The sequence below is a fragment of the Podarcis pityusensis genome (assembly GCF_964106645.2).
Source record: "Podarcis pityusensis genome assembly, chromosome: 6".
In the NCBI taxonomy this organism is placed as follows: Eukaryota; Metazoa; Chordata; class Lepidosauria; order Squamata; family Lacertidae; genus Podarcis; species Podarcis pityusensis.
The window spans coordinates 24729095-24755281 of NC_138030.1; the positions used below are offsets into that span (position 1 = coordinate 24729095).

Sequence of the window (26187 nt, forward strand, 5' to 3'; positions counted from 1 at the left end):
TCTTCTTCAGGGAGTTTAACCATCAAAAAACAGCGCACCATTTAATTCCGCTCGCGCCTAGGGTCAGAGCAGGAGCTCTTGGCATCAGCAAATGCTTCAGTCCTCAGCTGCGCAGTAAACTATGTTTTAGAGATTGTTCCTCAATATGAAATGATCAGCCCATTTATCTGCTAAAAGAGCCCATCTCTTTGTTCAGCCTCCCAATATTTTTTTCCGCTGACCCGATCTGGACAATAAACCAGAGCCGTCTTAAGATATTCACTGTTCAATTTGTTACTTGAGCGCCTACAAGCTCGGCTGTCTCCCGTCAGAATCCCAGCGTCCAATTTCCACTTTCGCCAAGCTAGCCTGGATTCTCACTTGGTTTGGCAAGACAAAGGGCTGGAGCCATCCTCAGAGATGGTCCGACAAGGCCACCAAAGATACAAAAACAAGAACCTGGTTCCCCAACCCAAATTATCCCAAAGTATATCACCACCATCAGTCTACCTTTCACTCTAAGGTTGGCTACAACATTAAAACTTTATACAGCAACACATCAATAAAAGATTTTAAAAGTTTAAAATAAATTGCAATCACAAGAATAGGGTGGGTCCCAAAACATACATCTCAAGTGCCAAAGACCAGTCTCTCCAACATACAGCAACTCTGCAGGGAGCAAACTCCACAGTTTAGGGGCTGCCACAGAGATCTCAAGCCACCTGCTCCCTGAGATTCGGAGGGTGGTGGAACTACCAAGTGAGTCCCCTGTGCTCATCTCTAACACCTGAAAGAATTCATAGGGAAGGAGGCAGTTTTTCAGCTTTTTGGAACCTAAGTCATTCAGGGCTTTAAACACCAACATAAGCACCTTGAACTGGATCTGGAAACAGACTGGAACTGAGCCAAGATTTCTGTCCAAAGAAATTTCGGCTCTGAAATTTGGAAGGGTGGCTAAAAGGGTAATGTTACCATTCATCATCCCTGTTTTTACATTTATATCCCATCTTTCCTCCAAAGAACTTGAGATGGCATGCATAGTTCTCTCCCTCCCCATTTTATCTCCACAACAACCTTGTGAGGTAGATGAAGCTTGAGAGTGAGTGACTGGTCCAGGGTCACTCATTGAGCTTCATGGCCGAGTGAGGATTTGATCCCTGGTGTCCCAGGTCCTAGACCCACACCCTAACCACTACACCCTACTGGATTTCCCAGACTCCCTCCTTTACCTTTGAAAGTGTATGGCCATGTTTCATTTTAATTATCTGCCCCCCGCCCAAAGAAAAAGAATACTGTCATCACCAGAGACAAGGATGAAGCTCTTCTCAGTAGACAGAGGCCTTCCGCAACCTGTGTGCATTTCTGTTTGGGGTGTGCGTTGTGTCTGGATGAATCCCATATCAAAGAACCAAAGTAGGGCTTGTCGAAAGTTGAAGTTGAGAGCTCTGAAGCAGGGACCTTCAAATCAATTCAGATGTTAAGAAACGACAAACAGCATGTCTGCAAAAATTGAAATGTTCCTTGCCATATAAGGAAAATTCCGGGGGGAGGAGAGCTCTTTTTTGTCTGACAAGTCTAGCTTCTCATCATTGGGATGGCCTTACCAGGTCTCTCCAATCTCAGCACTTTCAAGAAAGAGATGTGGAAGTTATTTTTATCACCTTGTTCTTCTCTGTTCCATCCTCTAGTGGTGCTTGCTTGGAAAACACTTAGGATAGCTACATTTCCACTTCTGTCAAATCAGCTATGAACTTAATGCAATATTCAACTACATTTTTGCACAAGTGCAAGGGTTAGTGCTAGTGCAAAAGGATTCCCTCCCTATCCTTCTCCTCCAACCACAAACCCCACTCTATCCCTAAATCTGCTCTGGAGGGTTGGGGGGAGCCACAAAACAAATGTAGAGGACACATGGGAGGAGAAGGAGAGAACATTCTACCCAGCAAGGAGAAATTCTTGCACTAATGATGGAACCTTAGCTTTAGTGCTGTGTTACTTCTGTGACTTCTGCTGCGAGCTGAGCAGAACACAAGCCTGAAGCTGTTTTCCATGGGTAGGCAAACTAAGGCCCGGGGGACGGATCCGGCCCAATCGCCTTCTAAATCCAGCCCGTATACAGTCCGGGAATCAGTGTGTTTTTACATGAGTAGAATGTGTGCTTTTATTCAAAATGCACCTCTGGGTTATTTGTGGGGCATAGGAATTCCTTCATATATATTTTTTCAAAATATAGTCCGGCCCCTCACAAGGTCTGAGGGATAGTGGACCGGCCCCCTGCTGGAAAAGTTTGCTGACCCCTGCTGTTTTTGTTTTATTTCCCACAACCCTATAGCCCATGCACAAAATCTTTTGAAATTTTGCTTTCCTAGGAGTATCTTTACAATGTAAAGGTAAAGGTAAAAGTAAAGGTAAAGGACCCCTGACAGTTAAGTCCAGTCACAGACAACTCTGGGGTTGCAGCGCTCATCTCGCTTTACAGGCCGAGGCAGCTGGTGTTTGTCCGCAGTTTTTCCAGGTCATGTGGCCAGCATGACTAAACCACTTCTGGCGCAACAGAACACAGAAACCAGACCTTCTGATTGGCAAGCTCAAGAGGCTCAGTGGTTTAGACCACAGCGCCACCCGTGTCCCCTCTACAATGTAGATCATTATTATTTTTTAAGCATTTGTCCCCAAAACCATAGGGAGGGAAGTTTCCCCTTCTAAATCAGTCTTAGAGGCACCTAGCACAAAAACTGCTTTCTTAGCTGGGGGTGCCTCTCTGACCTGCTATTGTCATACAAATAGTCCACAAAATAATAGAGATTAAGCAAATCCGTTTTTACCCACTCCAAAACTGCAGTTACATGAAAACTACTGTAACTATCCTCATGAAATGTGAAAGCATACATCTTGCTTGCAAATTTCATTCAATTCTGCCAAAAAAATGTGCATAATCCATCCTTTTTTAAAAGGTGGCCGGCATCACAACAACAAAACCCCTAGGCTTAATACGTCTGTAATTTGGCATGACATGTCCACTCAGGAGGGCCTACTATGCCTGCAAAATTCATCTGCTTCTGTCAAAAAGCTGTAACCATTTTAAGAATTACTTCATAAAAGCAAATGAGACACAAAGTTTCATTTTTTCCCAAAATGCACTTCTGGACTGACCTGAATCGGCAGCCTCTGAAGCGCCTTGGACCCAATCGGGCTGTTTTTTTGAAGTGCTGAATCAGGGCCTGAACTGAATCTTGTGCTTGGTACACACCCCTGGTTTCTGCAGCTCTTGAAGAACCAATTAATTCTTTGCATTACACAGAACAGCTAATTCAAGGATTCATGAAATGTGCGTGCCCCAAGGTCCATTCTAGCACATCAAGAAGTGCCATCTGGCCTCAGGTTTGTCAATATAGGGGCAGGAGAGGTTGACTACAGGCCATTTTGGCCTTATGCTTTCTGAAGTGATGAACCTGTCACCTAAGCTGCAATAGAACAGGACCACAAGTTGCTTTAAAGCAGGGGTCGGCAACCTGCGGCCCATGGGCCACAAGCAGCCCACGGGCCGCCCCTGAACCAAGCTGCCTGCTCGGTGAATCCCCGCGCACTGTTCTAAACCAGCACAGCACAGAGCGGGGACTCGCTCCCACAGCGCCGGAAATCGCATCTGCGCAGATGCGATCCGGCCCACGGAGCGATCTTCACGGGAGTGAACCGGCCCAGGCGAGGTAAACCTTGAAGACTGAAACACTAGTCCTGCTAGTCCTGCTCAGAGTAGAGCCATTTCTGTTACTGAACATGACTTAGGTTCATTAATTTCAATGGGTCTACTTGTGAATAAAATGTTGTTGCTTGGCTCTGAACTGCAGAGAGGTGGAGTTTGTGAAGGGATTTTGGAAGTTATAGTGTACAAGAGGCCCTTTAGTGTACAAGAGGGTTTTTTAGAAGATAACCACTGACATGTCAACCAAAACTAGCAACTTCTGAAGATTCTCCCAGTGAAGTATTCAGTCTTGTAATCCAATTCAGGAAGCCATTCATCCCTCTGAAAGCTTAAATTTAATCAATGAGTACAGAACAAGGTGACAATGTTAAATAATATATCCAACTTCAGAATGTGCCCCACACTTGCTGCCCTTTTGTCTTTCTGCTTATCTGTATAATTCTGCTTGAGTGCCTGGATCTTTCAGAAGTTCAAAACAGGCAACATTCAGAACTATTGATTGTCTTCCCGTGATTCAACATAAAGTACAAAAAAGCACATAATGAGGCTAATGAGCATAGCACCCAGCTTTCTGAGTACGTAGCCTTTAGAAAAAAAACCTCTCACCTCTTATTAAGAGAGGGAAGTGATAGGCTTGATGGTCACCCAGAGTATTGCTATTGCAGGGTGTATTATTATTTATTTGAGTCATACAATTTCTCCCCTTTGTATTACCAATGAAAGAATTGTGCAAAGGAAAGAAAGAAAAATGTAGAAATCTTGAAGTACATAATTTGGAACGGTCTCCTTTGGGAGGCCTGCTTCATTAATTCTTTTTTTAAATGTAAAAAAAAATTATAAACGTATTATTAAAACAATAAAACCTCTCAAGCAGTTTATAATAAAAATTCCCAACATTCAACAAATTATCTAGCAACTGGATAAAAAGAAAACAGAAGTGCATATCTCAAATACAAAAGAAACTGAGCAATGTATAAATTAAAAAAAGTTAAGAGAAAGAGCTTTTAAAAGGCATTTACAGAGAATAACTGTCTCCACCTCATGAACGACCTGAGAGAAGGCATTCCAGAGAGTGCATGCTGTTAAGGTAAGGTTACCATATTTTTTTCAATGAATCCGGGGACTTTTCAACTTTTGTATGGGGTTTTGTATGGGGACTGATGTGTAAATCCGGGGACTGTCCCCAGGAAACAGGGACGTCTGGTAACCTTATGTTAAGGCCCACTAAGTGACAAACTTGCTGGCTGTGGAATGGCCAGCAAGATCTCTCCAAATCTTATTAGGCTTGGCTTGTACCAAGAAAGGTGGTTCACAAAGTATCCTGCTTTGCAACTTCACCAACCCATTTTCCCATGAGCAGTACTTGGATTCTTTCAAGAAACCTTTGGGCCTCATCTCTTGGTGACTCAGTGATTTTGTGGCTGTTGAACTGTTGGTAATTATATGTTTGTTTTTGCTTGTGGAGCCTGTGTGTTTCTGTGTGTGTGGTTTTTTAAATTTGTTTTTAAAGAAATTACAGCTGCATGTGGGAGTGGGGGGGGGGGTAACACAATGGCAAAGTTAAAGTAGTTTAATAAGTAAGTCTGAAAAATAAATGTATTCACTTCACGGCTTTTCTTGACAGATGATTTTGATTAAGTTGCAGAGTACACATGACAATACCAGTAGATGTATTTACAACAAATTCATTCTCCAAAACAGCTTCCCACCAGTCCATAATAAAACAAATTCTTAATAAGTGATGCAGATAATTAACTTAAGAGGTTCCACAACTTAGTAAGCATTAATAGGCACAACAATCCAATATTTCTTAATTCCACAGCTTTATTTGTTTTTTCTCTATAAAGTATGATACCAGAGGACAAAGCAACATGGAAATTTACACACTTTGTATCCGGGTCTTTGTAAGCTCCTTGAAAGGGAAAACAGCTTTTAGATACAAGTTCAGATGCCCATAACGGAGCGTCAACAATATTCTGGACACCACACAGTACATAAAAATAAAAAGACAACCCCAGCTCTACAGAGTTCACACACAGAGAGAAAGAGAGGGACAAACCCAGTTGCATCAGAATTCCAGGGGTGGGAATGAAATTTTGTTAAGCTAATATATACAGCACAAAGACACTGAGTGGACCACATTCTGACAGAACAAGCTTCTTTGCAGGTTTGTGGGGAGCAGAATAGGAGGGAAGATCTGAAAAAAGTGGCTCTTAATGCACATCCAGGGCAAGGAAGACCCTTATTCTGTGTAAAAAAAATAAAATGCTGTCATTTACATATGTTTTAAAAAGAGGCGAAGGATCAAGGTATTCGAAAAACAACAATAACAACCCAATGGTCTAAAACCAAACCCACGCATTGAAACCACATCACTGTAAAATATATGTTATGTGAAAATAAATATTTACTTATCTGAAACTATATTGCTGATGCAACAAAGGGTCTTTTTGTGGAAAGGCAGCAACTGCAGTTTAACCAGTGCATGCTACAAAGACCACACTTCACCCTTGAGGAAGGTAGTCTGCTAAGTTCACCATGTCTCCTATACACTTTTTTTTTCCAGGGTTCATGGAAGCACAATGGCATTCACTGACCTAAAGGCAGCACCATCAGATAGATTTCACTAGCTCACATAGCAACAGGAACTTTTCCTGAAAACAGGTCAGTTCTACAAATTGCAAGCTGGGAACTTAAAACTTATTGCACTCGTTCTAATCAGATATTACCTCTATTCAGGATGGAAGCAAGGAAAATTTGCACTCAAGGAAAGGGATTAAGAAGCATAAGGAGATGAGAAGACCCAACTTCTCCTCATAGATCATCTTTCAATCTTATACTGTAGTGACATCAGAAGCAGAATAAGGAATGGTGTGGGTTTTTTGTCTGGGAATAACAGGAAGTATCTTCAGGACACTCGGTGGAGGTCTAAGTGGCCCTGCCTCTGTCCCACTTCCTGGTGAAAGGCACCTCTTCCAACTTCCTCCTCTGCAGTCTGGAGAACAAAAGAGGACTTCCTCTCAAGATAGTCCTCCTGTGTCTATCTAATGATGGTACTCCTCACTTGTGTGCAGTCAACACTTTTTTTCTACAGGTTCCCCCTTCCACCACCCCATTTATCTTGTTATATGTTACTTAGATGGCTTCCAGGCTGCAAAGAGGTTTATACTTTTGTAAAATATATAACTGCCAACTGTCTGATTGGTGGTGGCAATTATGACTCTCACTCCAAAGCAAGATTTGCAAGACCACGGATTCAGCAAGGCAGTTTTTCAACATCCACAGGATCAAAAAAAGTTAGTAAGACAACCAGATTATTTCTACAAGAGGCTGCTCCTCAAGTTATTTCTCATTCTGAAACAAAAAGGAAAGCAACTTGCATCCAACCTTGCTTGCGAACGTAATGTACATCCTGCCCAATTAAACTCCTCTCTAAAAGAGCTTAAACTTTGGGGTGGGTGGGAAACTTTGGTGCACGTTAACACATCATGTTTATGTAAACAGGTTCAGCTTGAAAGCAAGTCATGAAAAAAAATGGGAAGGAGAAAAGAAGGGAAAGTAAATAAAGTATTAGAAACCTATTGCTTGACAGCAAAAAAAGGAAAATCACAGCAGTTAGGCACAATCACAGTTTCAAGGTTTTCATTGCAACCCATTAAGGTATTTCAAGGCTTTGCTTGTGGTCCCAAATCTGCCTACAATTTGCAGGCAGGTCTAGGATGACCAACAGCTTTCACAGTGGTCTAAAGGATCCTGAGCGCCACCTCCTCATTCTGAGGGTGTCGTTTCCCCCCCACCCTCCCCCTTCCTCCCCAAGGGGTTCAAGTGTTGCTATCCACATATTGCGAAATTCCCTACAATTTTGTTATGTCTTCTTTTGTACTGTTAGTTTCAAACTACCTAGTTTAAAAGGAGCAAAATTGCCCTGGGGAACAGGAGCGGTCATCACATTTAAGACTGTAGGATAAAAAAATATCCACAATGCAAGCTCTACTTAAGTGTTACAATGTATTGGTCATGCAAAAATCCCTACAGGATCCTGGCAGGCAGGCATTTCAACAGTTATAGTTGATGTGGGGTCAGGTTGCTAATCAACTAATTGTTGGATAGACAGTAGCACAGTTTCAAATTGGCGGCAGGTTCTGCGTCTCGCGCTGAAAAGTTTGACAGCCGCAGTGAGTCAGTGATCGTCCACTTTAGTTCTTTTGGCTTTCAGGGAAAGGTGCTGCAAAGAAACAAAAGCATCGTTTTTGGTTTTCTTAAAACTCATAAATGCTCCAAGCGATATACTTTTCTATTCCAAATTACAACAGTCTCCGTGTTAGCAACAAATTCCGTCCTGCATTAGGAACTCTACGCCAACTAGAATGTCATTTTGCAATAGCCGAGAAAGCATATCAAGCCCGCCAGCATTGCCAGTATAGGAATCAGTGCTATTTAAAAAGCCATAGACGACTTCGCTGCCTGGTGCTTAAACAAAAACACCCCTGCTCACCTGCAACATTGCTGAGTTTTGTAATAACTTGTCTTAAGGAAAACATCTGCTATATTGTTATCTACCATAACAGTATTAATGCTGTCAGGGTAATGCCTTTATTTATTGCAAAGACAACAGGTTATCACACCAACAGCAACTCTAGCATTATAGAGGCACCCAACCAGTCTTTCCAAGAAGAGGGTTTCTGCCTTCCAGTGCATGCTTGTGGTGTGGGATCAAGCTATTTACAAGAGTTCTCTTATTCAAGGCATAGGCAAACTCGGGCCTCCAGATGTTTGGGGACTACAACTCCCATCATCCCTAGCTAACAGGACCAGTGGTCCAAGATGATGGGAATTGTAGTCCCAAAACATCTGGAGGGCCAAGTTTACCTATGCCTGTCTTATTCCTTCTCTTCTCTCTTTGTCTCCAGAAGCATACTATTACCCAACCTCCAGCATTTAGCACTAGCAGGTACGCCTTGGGGTTATTTTGCATTTTACATGGAGAAACGTGGCTTCTGCCATCTTATGGTTGCTCCAACACTACTCTATAAGGTATAAAATGCTGGATCATGCCTGTTACACAGATCTGAGTGCATTTACACAACATGGTAGCAATAACTGCCTTGATATTGTGCCCAAATCACTTCTGCAAAAGAAAAAAAAAACCCTTATACTACCAGAGTAGCGTGGGATACAACAACAATGTGGCACCAATCACACTGCTGCAGGTAACAGGTAAAGACAGCTTTAAAGTCACTTTGCGCATTCTTAGAAGTGGTAAAAAGTAGGTATGTGAGTTACTCACATTTCTACTTTTCAAGCTTCAAAATAGGAAGCTTCATCCCAATACGGTAGGAACTCAGGATACCTTAGGGAACACCTCCACGCAACAATTTCTACCTGAGCTCTCATATCTGGAGATGCCACTAAGTCTCACAATTTAGAGATTTTGCATCAAATGGTTCACAGAGTCAGGTATCCTTAGTTCCTGCATAGTGGAACAGCCTCCTAGTTTCTGCTGTTGACTGTGTTATGTTCAAAGATGGAAGCTTTTCTTTAAAAAAAGAAAAAGAAGAAGTTGTCCTGCTGATACGACTATTATTTTCCATTCTGGACAAAAACAGTCAAAAATAGATTGCCCCCATCTCCCAAAACACTGGGTTGCATCCATCAAGTGATATTTAGAGTAGATACAGTGAAAATGACGGACTTAAGTTAACCATTTCCATTAACTTAAATGAATCTACTCTGTATATAACTAACATTGAACAAATACTCAATTTAACAAATTTCCATATATTTGTGTAATTCTGACCAATCACACATAACTGATATTATTTTTAAATTGTGCCAGCCTTTTCACTGAGAAGTCTCTGCCAGAATTTCTAGTCATACAAGGAGGTACAACATGCCTATGGAGTCATATAATATGAAGCTATGATAATTATGAGCAATTACTATAGAAATTGCCAGTTACTTTTGATTAAGTAATGGAATAATGATTTGCATAACTGCTGTGTAGTTAAAGGCACCACTTTATATGTGACACAGGGAGGCACAATATTGGAATATTTTAGTGCTATCAACTCACTTAATTATAGATACTGGATTCCTAGAAGATTTAATATAATTGTGGTGTTGGCTCATTTCCTTCTCAAACCATACCTGAAACACTTTTGCTAAGTGGCCAAAACCACTTCCAGAACTTTTTAATGTTCTGCAGCACAATCGATTTGAATGCATTACAGGACACAAAGCAGACAATATCAATAATTTCAGGATGGGTTCACACACTGCCCAAGCATACAGGTTTTGTGTACTGGGTTGCATATGGTTACTGTAGTGCCGTATAACACTGAAAATGCAAGGAGCAGATATTCATGTGAAACTGATTTTTCTAGATCCTTTATCACTTAGCTTTCAGGCCACTGTTCTGAACAGAAACTGCTCTGAGAACCGAGAACTCAACTGAGGGAGCACAATCCTTTTCGTACTGCTAGACCTCTCAAAGCCTTTGATACAATTGATCATCAAACTCTTCCAGACCAGTTGGAGGCACTGTATTGCGATAGTTGTGGTGCACAAACTGGTCGGAGCTTTAGGCAATAGCTACACTACAGCTTGGACTACTTACCCCATGAGGCACTGCTAGAAGTGATTTTTGTGATTTTTAAGTTAATTTATCTGCATAATAGTGATATAAAGTAATCTTTATCTGGAACAGAGTTTTATTAATTATTGGTAACTGTCAAACAATTAAATAAAGACAAGCAAAAGCTGGGGTGGTGGGGAGAGGGGATATACTTATGCAAACCCATTTTGCAAGCACAGGTAAAAGCATAGAATAACAAGAGCTGCCAATACGGCAATGGTACCGTTTGGAGGCTATGCCGAGTCCGTACCGTTCCTTGCTGGTAAAAGTGAGGGGCCAGTTCCAATAGCCAAGCAGATTCAATTGCTGTAACGTCTCGCATGTAATACTTGGAGGTCTGCATGACTTCATTGTAGACAACCCTAAAAATACAGCAAGAAAAGGCACATCCACTAAGAGAACATTTGAATACATTTCCACTTAATATTGCATTGGAAAGGTTTCAACATCTAGACACCAAGCCTTAATTCAAAAGTCACTGGGTGGTATTCAACTAAGTTTCACCGAGAACAGACCTGACTTAGCCATGTCCATTAATTTCAATGGGTTTACTATGTATAAAATATGAATACCACCCACTATCTTTATGCATGTTCCCACCTGAATTCCCTATATAAAAGATCCCTCTCTATGTTGCCTACCTTCTCCTTATGACTTGATGTGGATTGGGTTACTAGTGAGCCTGGAATGTCATTCCCAATGGTTGGAAAACCATCTAATGCAAGTGTACATTTTTATACCGCAATCAAAACACAAAGGCAGCACTACCGGTTATTGCTCATTGCATCATCCTTCAAAATTGGAGGATATGCATAAGATATGCTGAATTTCACATGCACGCCTTCGTAAAGGCATTACAAACCTCCCCACTCTCATGGAAGCAAATGTTTACACCCTCTCAGATCACAAGCTTCTTGATCCTGCTGTTTGGGAGGGGGAAACCAGCTACTTGGCTTCCCAGTCATGCAACAACTTCTACAACTTGTTGCTGGTAGTGCTCCATCTACCTTTATCGCTTTTTCTCGATGTAAGTGTAGTGTGGAATGAAGAGTACAGCGCTCATTCTGAAGCCACAATCTACCAGATGGGCTGTATTCTGTGAAAGAAGCAACTCTCAACGATGTACAGTGTCAAGCTTAACCAGCACACTAATGAAAACCTTTTCAACGTACCAACGAGGAGGCTTCTCTGCATACAGCACTGAGGTGGGGTGTATATAAAGTTCATGGTCATCGCGAATAGTCCTTGAAAGAACAACAATTATTTTAGACTTATAATATTTATTCATTACACAGCAATGGGACTGTGCCTAAAAATACACCTTTCCCCCCCTCAGTTATAAGCCTGATCGTAGATAAGCAAAACTATCAAAGGATGCTGAAAAGTGACCTGGAAGCTTGTTTATTTATTGGTGCCTTTGAAATACCTTTCTTTACCTCTTATTCGCCTGAAATATTGCTCAGTCCACTTAGTGGACTGCTTCAAGTTTTTTTCCAGTCTCTTCTAAGCTGTTGAAGCTCAACTAAGCCAGGAGACAGAATGCCAATTTGTTTCAACCTGACGTATTACCAGCTGATGGTACTGACAAGGAAGCATCATTATTTTTTTATGGCTACTGGCTTTCCAATGAACCCTTTGTAAGGATTTAAAGACAATTCTGATCTATATGGCCCCACTATGTTCCCTTTTATCTTCCCCTTACTCTCAGAGGCCTGAACTACAGTAATTATCACTAGTAAAGCCAGGGCAGTGTTTTTTTCCATTTTGGGATGCTTATCACAACAAACCTCACATTTACCTGTATGCTCCGGTAGAGTGAAATCTGGCTGCATTAGCAAAGAATCCAGAAACTATACACCTTAGAACAGGGTCTGGATCTCCTAAAAGGAGGAAATGGACCAGTCATTCCACAAAGCTCATCAGATAACACCAGCTTTCTCCAACATTGTGTGCTTCAAATGTTTTGGACTACAACTCACATCAACTCCAGCCAGTGTGGCCAATGGTTAAGAGAAAATTAAGTGCCTAGTCAAGTGATCGCAAACGAGCAGGGGGGAAAGTGGAACTCTGAAGGAATTTTTAAAATTTCACTTAGTTTAGTACTCATTATTTGGGATATTAAGCATCACATAGCTGTTTTATCTCTTTTGAAGCTCAATAGATGATTGAATTGTTATCACAACCAGATAAAATAGGTGGAGCTGATCATTTATCTGTGGAAATCACTTTCTGAGATGTGACAGATCTCGGACATCTTTTGGAAGGACCAAACTAAATTTTGCATGGCAAACACATGTAACACATTGTCTGGGGTTTTTTTTAAAAAAAAGTTTGAACAAAAACCAGCTGTAGGAGGCTGACATTTTGAGAATAGAATGGTAGGGGATGCTTAACCTTTCTCTACTGCTGGTTTTCTGTTCAACACCACTCCCTCCCCCCAGCTGCTCTTCCACTTGCAAAGGAAATAATGCAGGCACATATCCTTTCTACCTAGGTGAAAAAGGAGCTGAGGGAGTGAAGGGGCGGGGGGGGGGGCCAGATGAAAAGTCGCTAAGCTCCCATCCCTTCTTATGTGTGTGTGTGTGTGTTCAGCAGCAATTCATCTGCTGAAATTGACATCTGCTTTCCATTAAAACAACAAAAATCACTACATGCATCTGCCCTAAGCTTTTCCATACTGTGGCAACTGTTTAACAAAAAGAGGAGGAGGGAAGCATTCTTCCAGACCTGTTTTGGGGTTTTTTGTTTTTTGTTTTTACATACATAGGGCGGTATGCAAGTTTTACTCAGAGCACACTAAGTCATGTTAATTAATTTCAATGAGTTTCCTCTGAGTAAAACGTAGTTGAATATCACCTACAATTTCAGTAGTTTTAACATACACTGAACTTCAAGTACTATGGCGGGTTACATTTTATTGTATTGTACTACAGAACTGGGTTTTTGTTAGCTATCCTGATAACTTAATTGAAGGGTGAAGAATAAATCTTAATAACAATTTCCCTGTGATTACATTTATCATGTATGCCCTTTATGTTTACAATCACACACACCTGGATCCAAGGTATGTACGCATTTAACTTATGCCGAGCATGCTTCTGATTATTGTGTTCTCTTTAATAAGCACCTTCCTGCTTAAGCAATTTTTCTGGTTAGGTGTGTTCACTTCTGTTTCCACAATACACTATACTGTTGCCTGGCTCCCCCCGCCCCCAATGCAACATATAATCTAGTCAAACATAAATAGACTTTGCAAGGAAGAGGGAAGTCTCAGATGCCAAAAGGGCTGTCTGCAAAGCTAATAAAGTCTATTCCAGTTTCCAGAACTCATGGGTTTAAATAAATATTCAAGCTTGTTATACAAAGACTGAAATGAATGTAAAAGTGAGGAATAGGTGCTCTACACTTAGTACATTAGAAAGCTTTTACAGTAGTAAAAACACAATATACATCGCAGAAGCAGTGTAAAGCAAATGGATAAAAAATATCATGCTAAAAAAAGCAAGAGTGGAATCCAACGGTGACTGTCCACTGACGGAAGGCTTTCATTCAGAAAAACAGGAGGCGGTAATTTTTGGTGGCACCCCTACCCATCACTGCAGTCCCCTATGCCACACTAAATCTGCTCTGGAAGGTCCCTCAACTATCTGGAGCAGATTTAGAGTGGGAATGGGCTAAAGGAAGATTGGGAGACCACCACAAATTGCCACATTCTGTTAATGCATTCTCTTCCATCAGCAGACAGCCACCACTGGATTAACGCACAATGGAAAGAAACCAATGCTACAAATGTTGTGAAGCTCCCATGCAGCTCACAGTTGGCAATTCTGGTTTTTTTTGTACTAAACAGAGTATAGGCAATAAATAAGAAATTGCCAAGATCTCTTCTCTCTTGCTCATACCTTCACTGGACTTTTTTGGTACTTTGAACTTGACAAGAAGTTTTTTCAGCTGCTCTCTCACAGTTGTGGCTCGGACAAGACCTTTATAATTCAGAAAGTGATCTTGACACCACTGGGAACTCTTGTTGTGCTGCAAAGAAAAAGGAACAGCTGAACCGCCTTAAAAAGCTTGCTTTATAAAGGTGTTAGCTCTGACTTTATCTCCAGGTTTCTTTTCCTAATATTATGTGAGTGGGGATGCATGCACCAGCCAAAAATCAGTTTGCAAAAGATCAGTCTAAAATCCTACAACTCTCCTGGCAAGAACAGGTCATGCTGAAGGCCGGAATCTGGAAAGGAGACTCTGGTACTTAGCTACTCCTGCATTTCAAACATATCAGTTGATCCTGGGAAAATCTCATGTTAGGAATGTTAAGAAGAGCCTGGCTGAATCAGATAAAAGACGCATCTAGGCCAGTAGGTTATTCTCACTGTGACCAACAAGATGCCTATAGGAAGGCCAGAAATAGGAGCTGAAAAGAACTTTTCCCACTTATGATCTGCAACAACTGGTGTTCAGGAGCAAACTGCCTCCAATATCAGAGGCAGCACCATCATAATGGCTAGTAGCCATTGATAGCCTTGTCCTCTGTGAATTTGTCTTAACAGCATTTAAAGTCGTCCAATTTAGTGGCCATTACCACATCTGGTGGTAGCAAATCCCAGAGTTAAATATGTTCTGTGTGGGCATAGAAGATTCAGGACAGACAAAAGTTAACTAATATTCAGTTTCACTGGATGACCCCGTGTTCCAATGTTGTGAGGAATTATGTGTGCCACTATCAAATTTCTTTGCATTCTGAATCTAAATTTTAGTTGACAAAGCCATTATAGATGAGTGAATTCTGCAGTCAAAGCATTTTCATAATTTTTTTACACTCCAAGTGTAAGCAAACATGATGGTAAACAAATATTCTACAAGGTCATGGGTTGGCAGAGGACATGGTCTGTGTGAAACTTGAGAGCCTCAGCATTTGTTTTAAATATCACAACATACATACAAGTTCCTAGTCTTCACTGCAAAATAAACTTCAGAATGTATTGTCATAATATGCAGGGCATGCTGTGGATCTCTGAATTCAAAGAATGGATGAATGGAGCTTTTGGTAATGTACTCTAATGCTTTAAATATATCTAATACCAGTGGGGCTGTGATTTTACACCCCAGGACAAACCTAGCTCGATTTAGATGAATATATTCTCCGATCAAACTAAGTGGAGCTTTAGGGCTCTGTACAACTCCCTGCCTACATCAAAACCAGAACTGACTTTGCTTAGCTCACAACACACATCTGATCCTGTTAATTACTATGATGGACGTCCCCAAACTTCTAACATCCACAACAACTGGATTCAAGGCCGGCAAAAAACTCGTACCTCCTTTTGAGCTTACTTACTTTTATAAAGGCTTCATACGCATTAAGCATAGTGAGATGGTCGCCTTCCTCCACAGCAAATTTTCTGTGTTCTCTGATCTGAAAAGGAGGAACATTTTGGAAAAGTGGCAACATCAAAACCCCACATCCTTTAGACAAAAACCACATTCAGCAATATCAATAGGACTCCATTTGTGAACAAATTTGAGAACAGAAGCCTCAACCTTTACAATTTTCAGTGCATCTACCGTCACTGCTTATTCCTTTCCGCATTTAGTACTTACAATTTCTTCTATGAATAACATTATTTTGTTAAAAGCATTTTTAAGGGAAATAGCACACATACCCAGTATTTAAAACTACTATGTATTTCTAATAAATCTTTGGAGAAAAGTTAAACATACTGTAAGATTCTCATGCTCACCACTTGCCACTAGAAGGTACGCACAAATAAATGTAATGCAATGTTTTCAACTTAGACATAATTTGTATGTCTGTCCAACATTTTTTTTCAGTGGAATAATCTCTTTAGCTATTCAAGCATTCATTTTCCAACCTCTCAGAAAAAGTTGAAATGAGTATTTCATTCCTTTCCCCACAACCTGAAAGCAAGCAGCTCACTCAAAAAAATATTATATTGCAGCTTTCCACTTCTTGCAAAATATGCCCAAGGTGGTTAACAGCAACAAAGATTAAATAACAATCACAATTAAAATGGAAAGCAAGAAGCATCATATGAAAACAACAAAACAGAACAGAACAGAAAGAGCCAGAAATAATGAGAGCCAAGGCAACAGAACTGCTGGAACAACATTTTTTCAGTTTGCATTGCAACACCAGTTAAGCAGCAAGGGCAAACAGATTTCCTGGGCAGTGAGTTCCAGGGGCTGAGCACCAATGTAAGACAGCTGAGTTCAGAAAGGGCACTTACAGCTTGTGTCTTTTGGTTTGGAGGAATCATAAAGATATTCTGGATCTGCATCATGGCTGCAATGCTCAGGATCTCCTGGGAGCAGCCAAAATTCCCTGCAAAATGAGTTTAGGGGAGAAGGAACTTTACTTTTACACTGACAACACAAAGCACATTGAGAAAAAAATGTCTTCCTCACACATGCTGGATAAAAAATAGCTATAACAGCTCTCACAGAACTATATGACAGGAAACACTATGGGTTATATAAAGTGGTGGCTCCACCTAAGAGAAGTGCTTCTGCAGGGCAGGGCACCCAGTTTTCACCAATCCCTCTAACTTAGTACAATCCCTCTTCCCAACAACAACAAAAAGGCTTCTCTAAAGCCTTGGTGACCCCCTGGAACTGTATGGGATATAGCATAGAGGGCCGCAATGGGTTCGAGAGATTGATGGAAACGGGGTGCCTCACTTTGTGCAAGTGGGAAAACTTTTGCTAGCCAGATGCTATCCTTGGATACAATCCTAATATTTTGCTTCTGCTGTGTAGTGGAGAACAGAAACTCTAAATGTCATTTCAAAATGCTTGTTGAAGCAGCTATTTTCTGGGTTAGAACATGCGGTAATCAGCCCTGGCAGTATATAAATTTAATTAAATAATAATAACAATAACATAGTGATAGCAGGCCAAATACCAGAACAGCAGCTGTTGATGGACTACATTTATTTAACACACATGTTCAGTTCTCAATCAAGTTGAGGCAGGGAGCGCAGGACATCTGCTCATCACTAGCAACCAGACAGAAGATAATCCAACTAAAATCCCATATTGCTTGAGATTCTGGCAGCAATCTAATACCATCTACTGTGGCGTTGCCTGTTGTTGCTCCAGAGCCATGCAGTGGATTAAAGGCTTCCAGCTCAATGTAAAACCTAGGTATGCAAACTACTTTCTTCACTATTCTCTGTTGCATCTGGCATTCAAAGACTCATTTGTTCACATTATGGTATCCAGCTCGAACAACAAATAATAAGTTTACAGCAACAAAATCAAACACAATAGAGGTGGATTTATTTATGGCACTTGTATGCCACGTACCACAACATAGAAGTCACTGGGAGACTTACAGCAAATTAATTAAGCTGGACTAACGATACACAAGCTGATTTACAGTTGCATGACACTGGCCATTACCTGATTCTAGGAGCATCTTTGCAAACATGGGGTTCAAAGGAAACTCAGCTATCCTGATTCCAAGAGGTTCCGTGAGGCGGCAATATTTATCAAGCCCTGCAGGAAAAACAGCAGCAATATAAAATGCAAATACATACTGATGACTCAACACAGGGTTATAAAGTATTTCAAAACAAATTAATTATAGGCATGACTCTCTCCACAGAGAGGTACTGTGATACTGCATGTACTATTCTGCGGAACTAAAATTCTAGCTAAAATTTATTCCTGCGCCTAAAAAGCAGAAACTGTGAGCTGCTGGGAGAATCAGAGACAAGCCATTCTGCAGCATGCAAGATGGGTTTCTTGGGCACTCCATCGGATTATAGACAAGCTGCTGTTTATTAACTCCACCAGTAAGCCAAAAGCAGCAGCCTGAATACTACTGCAGTACTGACTTCATCCATGAGGCAAAGCAGAAGCATTTTTATTTTACTACATTTAAGCCCACCCTTCTTCTACCTTGGAGCTAAAGGTGGTAAACACGGTATTCCCATGATGGCTCCCATTCAGCTACTGACCAGACCCATATCTTCCCAGCTGCCACAAGGTAGCTGCCTCACATGGTCTTTGATCTTGTAGCGGCACATATATAACACACCCTTACTTCTTTTACTGTAGGATTTAATTATGCATGCTTTGCAAATAGATTTGATAGCAAACTCAGATTATAGGTATTATCACAGAGGACAAAGAGGGCTCCTGGAGCATCTAGCCAAAGCTGCTATTAGCAGACTGGGGCCTAGCTGTCACTCCCAACTTGGCTATATAAGTTAGTGCCTTCTTTTATATAAAAACTACATAGTCAATATCCATACAGGCTGAGAATAGGAAAGAGAGAGGGTTCTAATGAAAACCCCACACCTTGAAGGACTGCTTTACTTATTATAATTCTCAATTACTCCAACGGACTATATAATGAGAAAGGCTTGTTCACATGTCTGTACTTGCAAACCACCCATGAAAATCCATCAGCGGCTTGCCTTGCACATGCGTCTCCATACGAACCAAACAGAATTATTATTATGGGAACACAATGTGAAAGCAACTGCAGAAAATCTGAGCATGGAAACCCGACTCAGACAGTGATTGTAGAGATAAATGACTATCTTGAAACCACAATACCTTGTTTAAAGAAAACGCATTATCTCCCAGCATCTCAAAAGCCTGACGTGCTCTTCATGAGATGCTAACAATAAAAGTCTACTATTACATTTCAGTTTTGCTTTTAACATTTTGGAGTTAAGTCTAAAGTGCAAGGCCTTAATGAACTTAACAGCATTGCTGGCAATGGTGCACAATTCAGCTGAAATATTTGACGGCAATCAGCAGAGGAACCTTACCTCCTAATGCATAGAGCAGCTCCAAAGCTTGTACCATTGACTGAGCAGGTGGAGGCTGGAGGGAAAACACATACATACCATTTGTTCTGCCTACTGTAACGACATTTATTACATTACAATGAACTCAAGGGACACAGATAAGGGCTCCCATGTGATCTCTCACCCAGGTCCCGCTTATGCCTGCAGGTATTTCCGGTCGAAAACTTTTCTAGATATTTCCTGAAAAACGTCGTGAGCCATGCAGGTGAACACTGCTTCATAGCCTTGTACAGGCTGTGAACATCAAGACTTCAAAATCCTCTGGTTTTGCTAGCTACTTGAGAAAATTTCTCTAGCAGTCATGCTGGATAACATCTCAGCAAACTAGAGCCTTGCACTCAAATGGTTAGCTCAGGTGTCTTCAACTTGGTGCCTGCAGGTGCCAGCACCTTTCATGGCACCCATAAACGATCTCAGTAAAAATCCACAATAGACTGTTTGGCGTTCCTGCTTAGTTCTTATCCACAGTGCCTGAGCCTCTTAAACATGTCTACATTTTATTCAATGCAAGAAACAAACAGCTTCTCTCTGATGTGGGTTCCTTTTCCCACTATTGATGGGGCAGCTGATAGGAGGAAGAATGGCTGCACCATTTTGTGGTCCTTTTTCTTTCTTTTTTGCTCTTTTAGATGTGGCAGCCGTTTTGCGTTATGCCATGCCCACATTTTGTGACCGTTGCCCACTACATTAAAAAAAAAAGCTGGTGACACCTGATTAACATGAACAGAGTTTCAGAACTGCCTTGTGGAGGCACATAAAGCACTGAAGTCCAAATATTCAGTACAAAACCAGAAACTTTAAATATTCCAGAACTGCAAGGGTAAGGTGGCACTGGAAAATGGAAGTTATATATAGGATCTAATAAATCCAAAGATTTAGAAAGCTACAACTAAAACATCAAAATCCTGCTAGTGGGGGAAATTATTTGAACAGTACAAGTATGCTTACATTTAATATATATGTTTAATTAAATTGCTCATGACAGCTGGAGTGTGTTGAAGGGATGACAGGGGGAACACTGCAAAACCTAGAACCATGTGCTCCAATATTTTGTCCAGAGACTGGTATTGAAGGCTGGGATGAAAAGAATCAGGAAGCAAAGAGACACTGGACTTGTATGAAACGGAATCAGAGCGAAATTAAATTTTAGTGAATCATCTGCCAAAGCTGCCCGCAAGGGCACAATGCACAACTCAACTGTGCTAGACTGATGCAACATCTTTCCATGCTACATCACCACAAACTCTCTGTTGGAACTGACTATATTTGTTCAGTGCAATTTCAATGGCTCCTGGTCAGAAGAAGTCCAAGTTGCTGTGTTGCTCCAAGACAGAGTGCTCTGGGCATATGGAACCTGACCAGTGCTGCTGTGACCAAAAGCTATTCAGTCCCAAGTTACTCTATATTCTGCATGCTGCAGCATGTTGGTAGCCATGAAGACCCCTAGATGTCCCCATTCAGCAAATAACGTTCAATCACAAGCTAAACATGGGAAGAGATTGTGAAATCTAGTTAACAGATCTATATATTTATCGTTATATACCACTTTCTCGGCTATTCAACATCTCAAAGTAGTTTACAATTAAAATCACAACCACCAAGCAGTCTATTGCCAATAACACCAACAGTGTCTTCACCAGAGGGGCTGCAGGGCAGAGCAAAGGTAGGGTAAGTTCCACTGCGTAAATTAACAAAACAGCAGCATTGGATTGGAAAGCCATCTGAAAATGGATGCTTTTTTTTCCCTGTGGAGGTTCTCGAGGTTCTTGCTTTCTTTATTAAAAAGGCTCTTCAGAAGCAGTTAGGCAAACACTCGACCTTGGTGTTAGATCCACCCTATCCTACTTCCTGAGTGTCAGAGCAATAGTTACTAGGCTATGAACCATTGACCTCTGATGGTCCGCTACCTACTAGTAATATTCAGAGAACATTCAAGACTTACAAGCTCTTTTTAACCTCTCTCCTTATAGCCTGCAGGCATTTAGAACCTTTATTCTGAAAGAGCCATGAGACATGCAGAAACAAAAGGGAACATAAAAGTGAAGGAACACTTCTTAATCTGGCATTTAACAGGAAGATATGCATGTGGTCCCCATGAACACAACAGGACAGCAGACCTTGGAGTCCTTGTAAAATGGCTTATACCGTGTAGACAAAGTTGACAAACCACAGAACACAGAAAAATTAAACAAGAATCCCATACTTACTGAGAGGAAAGGAAATCTAAGCACATTGTCAATTCCTAAAGCCTTGAGCTGCAAGATGACTGGTGCCAGGTTACTGCGTTGCATCTCGGGAATGGTGGACTGTGGCAACTTCTCAAAGTCTTCCTCTGTGAAGAGGGCACACGTTTTAAAATGCAAATCATTTAAGTCAAAAACCTTGACAACATTCCAGAAGTTAAGAAAGAACAAAAACACACAAGTCATTCCTAATGTTAACAATTATGCTTAGTAAGGAATTGAGATAAACACGACAACTCAACTAAACAAGACGATGTTGGCAAAAGGTGTTTGAAGAAGGTAATTTTGCAGTATCTGGTGCCTGAGAATTTTTATCTAAATGCAAAAGCGAGTATTGAACATGTCAAGCATGTAGAATCAGAGATGGAAGGGTTTGAATCAGGTGAAAAAGGCCTGCAAAGTGAATGTTTCTGAGAAATGTAAACAGAGGGAAACTGATGGAAAGGGATTTTCCCATCCCTTCTCACCTGGGCAATCTCTGGTGCCCACACCCAACCCCAAATACAGCAAGCTGGTGGGTCAGGGGACCCCACTGAAGAGGAGAGGAAAGATTTTTAAGTACAGTGCCACCCAAGCCACAAACAAAAGAGCAAAGCTTTAAGTGTTACACACACTTCACCTGTGTAAAGTCTGTAGCATTTTCCTGAGCGGTTCCGGCCTGCACGACCTGCTCTCTGATTGGCAGAGGCCTTTGATACTGGGACAACCACAAGGCATTCAATAGCTGTTTTTGGATTATACGCACGGAGTTTCACAAAGCCACAGTCAATCACAAATGAAATTCCATTGATTGTGATGGACGTTTCTGCAATATTAGTGGCCACTATCACCTGAAAGAATAAAGAAAGCCAGTTTGTTTGGGATTTATTATGCTTGCTGATTCCTGACTAGCTAAGTTTAAGAAAATAAAAGCAGAAAAAGTTTGATATAAAGGGGGAATCACAATAATGGGACTCTAATTCAAAAAGTTTTCTAGGAGTGGTTAGGCTAGCAGCAATAATGCTTGCCTGAAAAGCTGCATTAAAGAAAAGAACTAAGCACACACACACAAAACCCTGAAGGTGCTGCAAAATAGAGAGCCGTTGATTTGTGTAAGGGCAGATATGTACTCTGGAGCTGAGAAGAAAAGCACAAAGTCTTCAAAGAATTAAATAAGATAAAATAAAGCAACATTCACTACAAACAACTTGGGTGGGCATCGTCGCAGGGCAGGGGTTGTAGTCTTGCATTCAGCATTTTGAGGGAAGTAAACGAGCTACCATGAACTGCAGAGGCAAAGCATAGAGATGATTAACTTCTAAGCCAGCCCTTCTCAAGCTTGGATCACCGTATGCTATTGGACTACAACCCCCATCATCCATAACTAGCAGGGGCAGCAGTCAGAGATGATGAGAGTGGTAGTCCAACAACATCAGGGAGTCCAAGGTTGAGAAAGGCTGCTCTAAGCAATATAAAAATGAGTAAAAATTATTGTTTAACAAGAAGGGTACATGGAGTTGATCCCAAGAGGGAGACTTACAGAAAACCCTATAGCATCGGTTACCAAATGTAACGTGGGGAAATGCATTGTTATCATGTGGTTACCAAATGCAATGTGGCAAAACATTAATCGACGGTGGGCAATGCCACCAATTCGCAAGCACAGTGCCCTATTCATTTATGACAACGGAAGCAACTTTACCTTTCTAACATTGGGAGATACCCTCTCAAACACTTTCATCTGCTCAGTAGCAGGTAATCCTGCATACATTGGAAGAACTCGCAGGTGTCTTTTCATCCCTGTGCGAGCAAGGACCCGGGCCTGTTCTATCAGCATAGAAACAACTGTTTCCACTTCCTCCTAGAAAAGAATCAATATAAGTGACAGATCAAAATGCATTTAAGCTCCAATATCATATCATGGACACTGAAGCAGATTTAGAGAATTTAAAAAACAAAATACTTTAGTGTCTTGCTAGAATTTCTTCTCACGTGTTATTTAAAAGCTGCCAGATGACCAGCGATCTTTATCCAATACTCCATGGGTAGGCAAACTAAGGCCCAGGGGCTGGATCCAGCCCAATCACCTTCTAAATCCAGCCCGTGGACGGTCTGGGAATCAGTGTGTTTTTATATGAGTAGAATGTGTCCTTTTATTTGAAATGCATCTCTGGGTTATTTGTGGGGCCTTCCTGGTGTTTTTACATGAGTAGAATGTGTGCTTTTATTTAAAATGCATCTCTGGGTTATTTGTGGGGCATAGGAAATCGTCAATTTTTATTTTTATTTTCAAAATCTAAACCGGCCCCCCACAAGGTCTGAGGGACAGTGGACCGGCCCCCTACTGGAAAAGTCTGCTGACCCCTGCAATTACTGTGTCTTATCGTTCCATTCCAGCAGACACACAAGAATGAGAATCCGACTTTGCAGTTCATGCTTAAAGGCTGCATAACATCCAACTTCCGAATCACAAGTTATCAAGAGGTCTGCTTTGTATACAACAAACAATGACAAGAGGATGCACAAGTGATTTCTGCTTTTTCTCTCTCTCTTGACTGAACTAAGATTTTCTTGTGATGAGAACTGGAAGCTTCAGCAACTAGCTGGACCACACAGTGGGATAGTTCCAGGAAACCCCCCTTCCACATTACAAGCTGTAGCAGGGAAAGACAACTTTTAACTGCAAATACTTTCGTTTAAGTGCTGTAAGAAATAGTTCAGCCTTTCAATTGACCAAAATAACTATACTTTCTCCATTTCTGGAACTCCAAAAAGGAGTTCCATAATCGCACATAATTATTTCATACAGGTAATACAATTGTTATGATTAATTTGGAGGTACTGTAATAAATTTTCTTTCTCCCTGGTAGAACAGTTCATACTAGCAGTACAAGTGACAGTCTTCAGAATCTACATGTTTTAATGGCATCTCCATTTGAGATTGCAGCTTCCAAACATCTGAAACACACAGGCCAAATTTCCTGTATATTGTCAAAATTATTTCAGGGAATTTTTAACACTTGTGATTTGCCAAGTCAAGTGCGCTCCACTGCATCTCCTGTCACTACAGTCTACATTGTATCTGTGCAACAAGGAAGGCATACTGTGTTAGAGACAGAAATATACATGGTGCTACAACCGTGGACACAGTTTGTAGAGGAGGAAGCATAATGCTGGTGTAGTTCTCTCCTGTACATCATCATTTCTACTTTCACAAGTTGCTGCTATGATCAATTAAAGCCAAAGAGCACAGGCACCAGTTCAGACACATCCAGGGCTGGAAAAGCAAATGGAAAGGACCACATCTGAGGATCTTAACAGAAAGGAATGCTAAATTTGCATGGTATTGTTGTACAATAGGAGTAGCTTGCAGAGTAATAATAATAATTTATTATTTATACCCCTCCCCCAATCTGGCTGAGTTTCCCCAGCCACTCTGGGCAGCTCCCAATCAAGTGTTAAAAACATTACAGCATTAAATAGTAAAAACTTCCCTAAACAGGGCTGCCTTCAGATGTCTTTTAAAAATAGGATAGCTGCTTATTTCCTTGACATTTGATGGGAGGGCGTTCCACAGGGCGGGTGCCACTACCGAGAAGGCCCTCTGTATGGTTCCCTGTAACTTAACTTCTCGCAATGAGGGAATTGCCAGAAGGCCCTCGGAGCTGGGCCTTAGTGTCCGGGCTGAACGATGGGGGTGGAGACACTCCTCCAGGTATACTGGACCGAGGCCATTTAGGCTTTAAAGGTCAGCACCAACACTTTGAATTGTGCTTGGAAACGTACTGGGAGCCAAAGCAGATCGCTCAGGACCGGTGTTATATGGTCCCAGCAGAGTAAGTGGGAAGCTCAAGCTGTACTGAAATACAACTGATTGAATGAACTGAAATATGGCTGCTGAAGCAAAACCATACTAAGCAGGTGGAAGCAGGCGACTTAGAAGCTTCCCAAATACCACAGTGGTATTTCACAGTTTAGTATACCCCAAACAGGTGTATGCAGCAACCCTAAATTCTAGAATTATTGAAACTACCATTTTACATCCTTGCTCCCTCTCACACACATTCTGCATTAAAAAAATGTTTTCAGAATTATTGCACAGCACAAAGTGAACATATCTTATACCAAAGTAACAATTTCAACAGGACAAACATTTCTTTTGTGTCTACCTGGCCAGTTAAAAATGCCAGTATATCCCCATCACCTTCTGTCTGATGAATTTTCATAACAGTTTCCACAGTTGATTTCACATAATCTGGAACAGGACTGTTGGAAAAAGCATAGACATGAGTTTCAAGTAAGGAAGGCAAAACATGCTCTTATCACCAGGATAAAAAAGGGAATATATAGTTAGATTTTCATAAGTAATACAGACAGCTCACATACTTGAAGTATGCTTGATACATGACCTAAAAAGTAATCCTGGCGCTAGCTGGACCTTTCTGAATTCTTCACAAGTCACTTAAAATAACTTCACTTGTTTCTTTGACATTATCACAAATCCTGAATATCTGTATCTAGCGAGTCCTCCATCTCTATATCACATACACGCACAAGAATTTATTTCACAATTGCAGAAAAACAGTTCAATCAATATGTTGCTTTGACATCTAAACAAGTTACTTTTTTAAACAGTTCAGTTGTACTTATATTTACCTACAAAGCACTCAGCATTGTAAAAACACAGAAAATTGCTTCTTACTACCTGAATAAATGCTATGCATCTATTATAAGGGCCTGCAATATCCAATTTAACACAACAAGCAAATTTTGTAAGAGCCTCTAACATGCAGAGAAGGCGTTCAA

At 41.0% G+C, this 26187-nt stretch overlaps 1 protein-coding gene across 4 annotated transcripts in view; it reads right to left on the reverse strand.

Moving 5' to 3' along the window:
• Positions 1-5486: 5486 nt before the first annotated feature.
• Positions 5487-26187, reverse strand: part of DHX35 (DEAH-box helicase 35) — a 43750-nt gene continuing 23049 nt past the window's right edge. For 2 of the 4 annotated variants that reach the window (XM_081009231.1, XM_081009233.1), the window contains exons 10-22: positions 25551-25647; positions 23084-23242; positions 22022-22232; positions 21367-21491; positions 19121-19175; positions 17739-17834; positions 16565-16659; positions 15655-15732; positions 14219-14348; positions 12115-12196; positions 11489-11560; positions 10567-10678; positions 5487-7907 (exon numbers count right to left, since the gene is read on the reverse strand). In XM_081009231.1, the coding sequence (XP_080865357.1) occupies positions 7863-7907; positions 10567-10678; positions 11489-11560; positions 12115-12196; positions 14219-14348; positions 15655-15732; positions 16565-16659; positions 17739-17834; positions 19121-19175; positions 21367-21491; positions 22022-22232; positions 23084-23242; positions 25551-25647 (1357 nt within the window). In that variant the 3' untranslated portion in view covers positions 5487-7862. Of the gene's footprint in view, positions 7908-10539; positions 10679-11488; positions 11561-12114; positions 12197-14218; positions 14349-15654; positions 15733-16564; positions 16660-17738; positions 17835-19120; positions 19176-21366; positions 21492-22021; positions 22233-23083; positions 23243-25550; positions 25648-26187 lie in introns of all 4 variants that reach the window. The other 2 variants (XM_081009230.1, XM_081009232.1) reach the window with 1 other exon arrangement.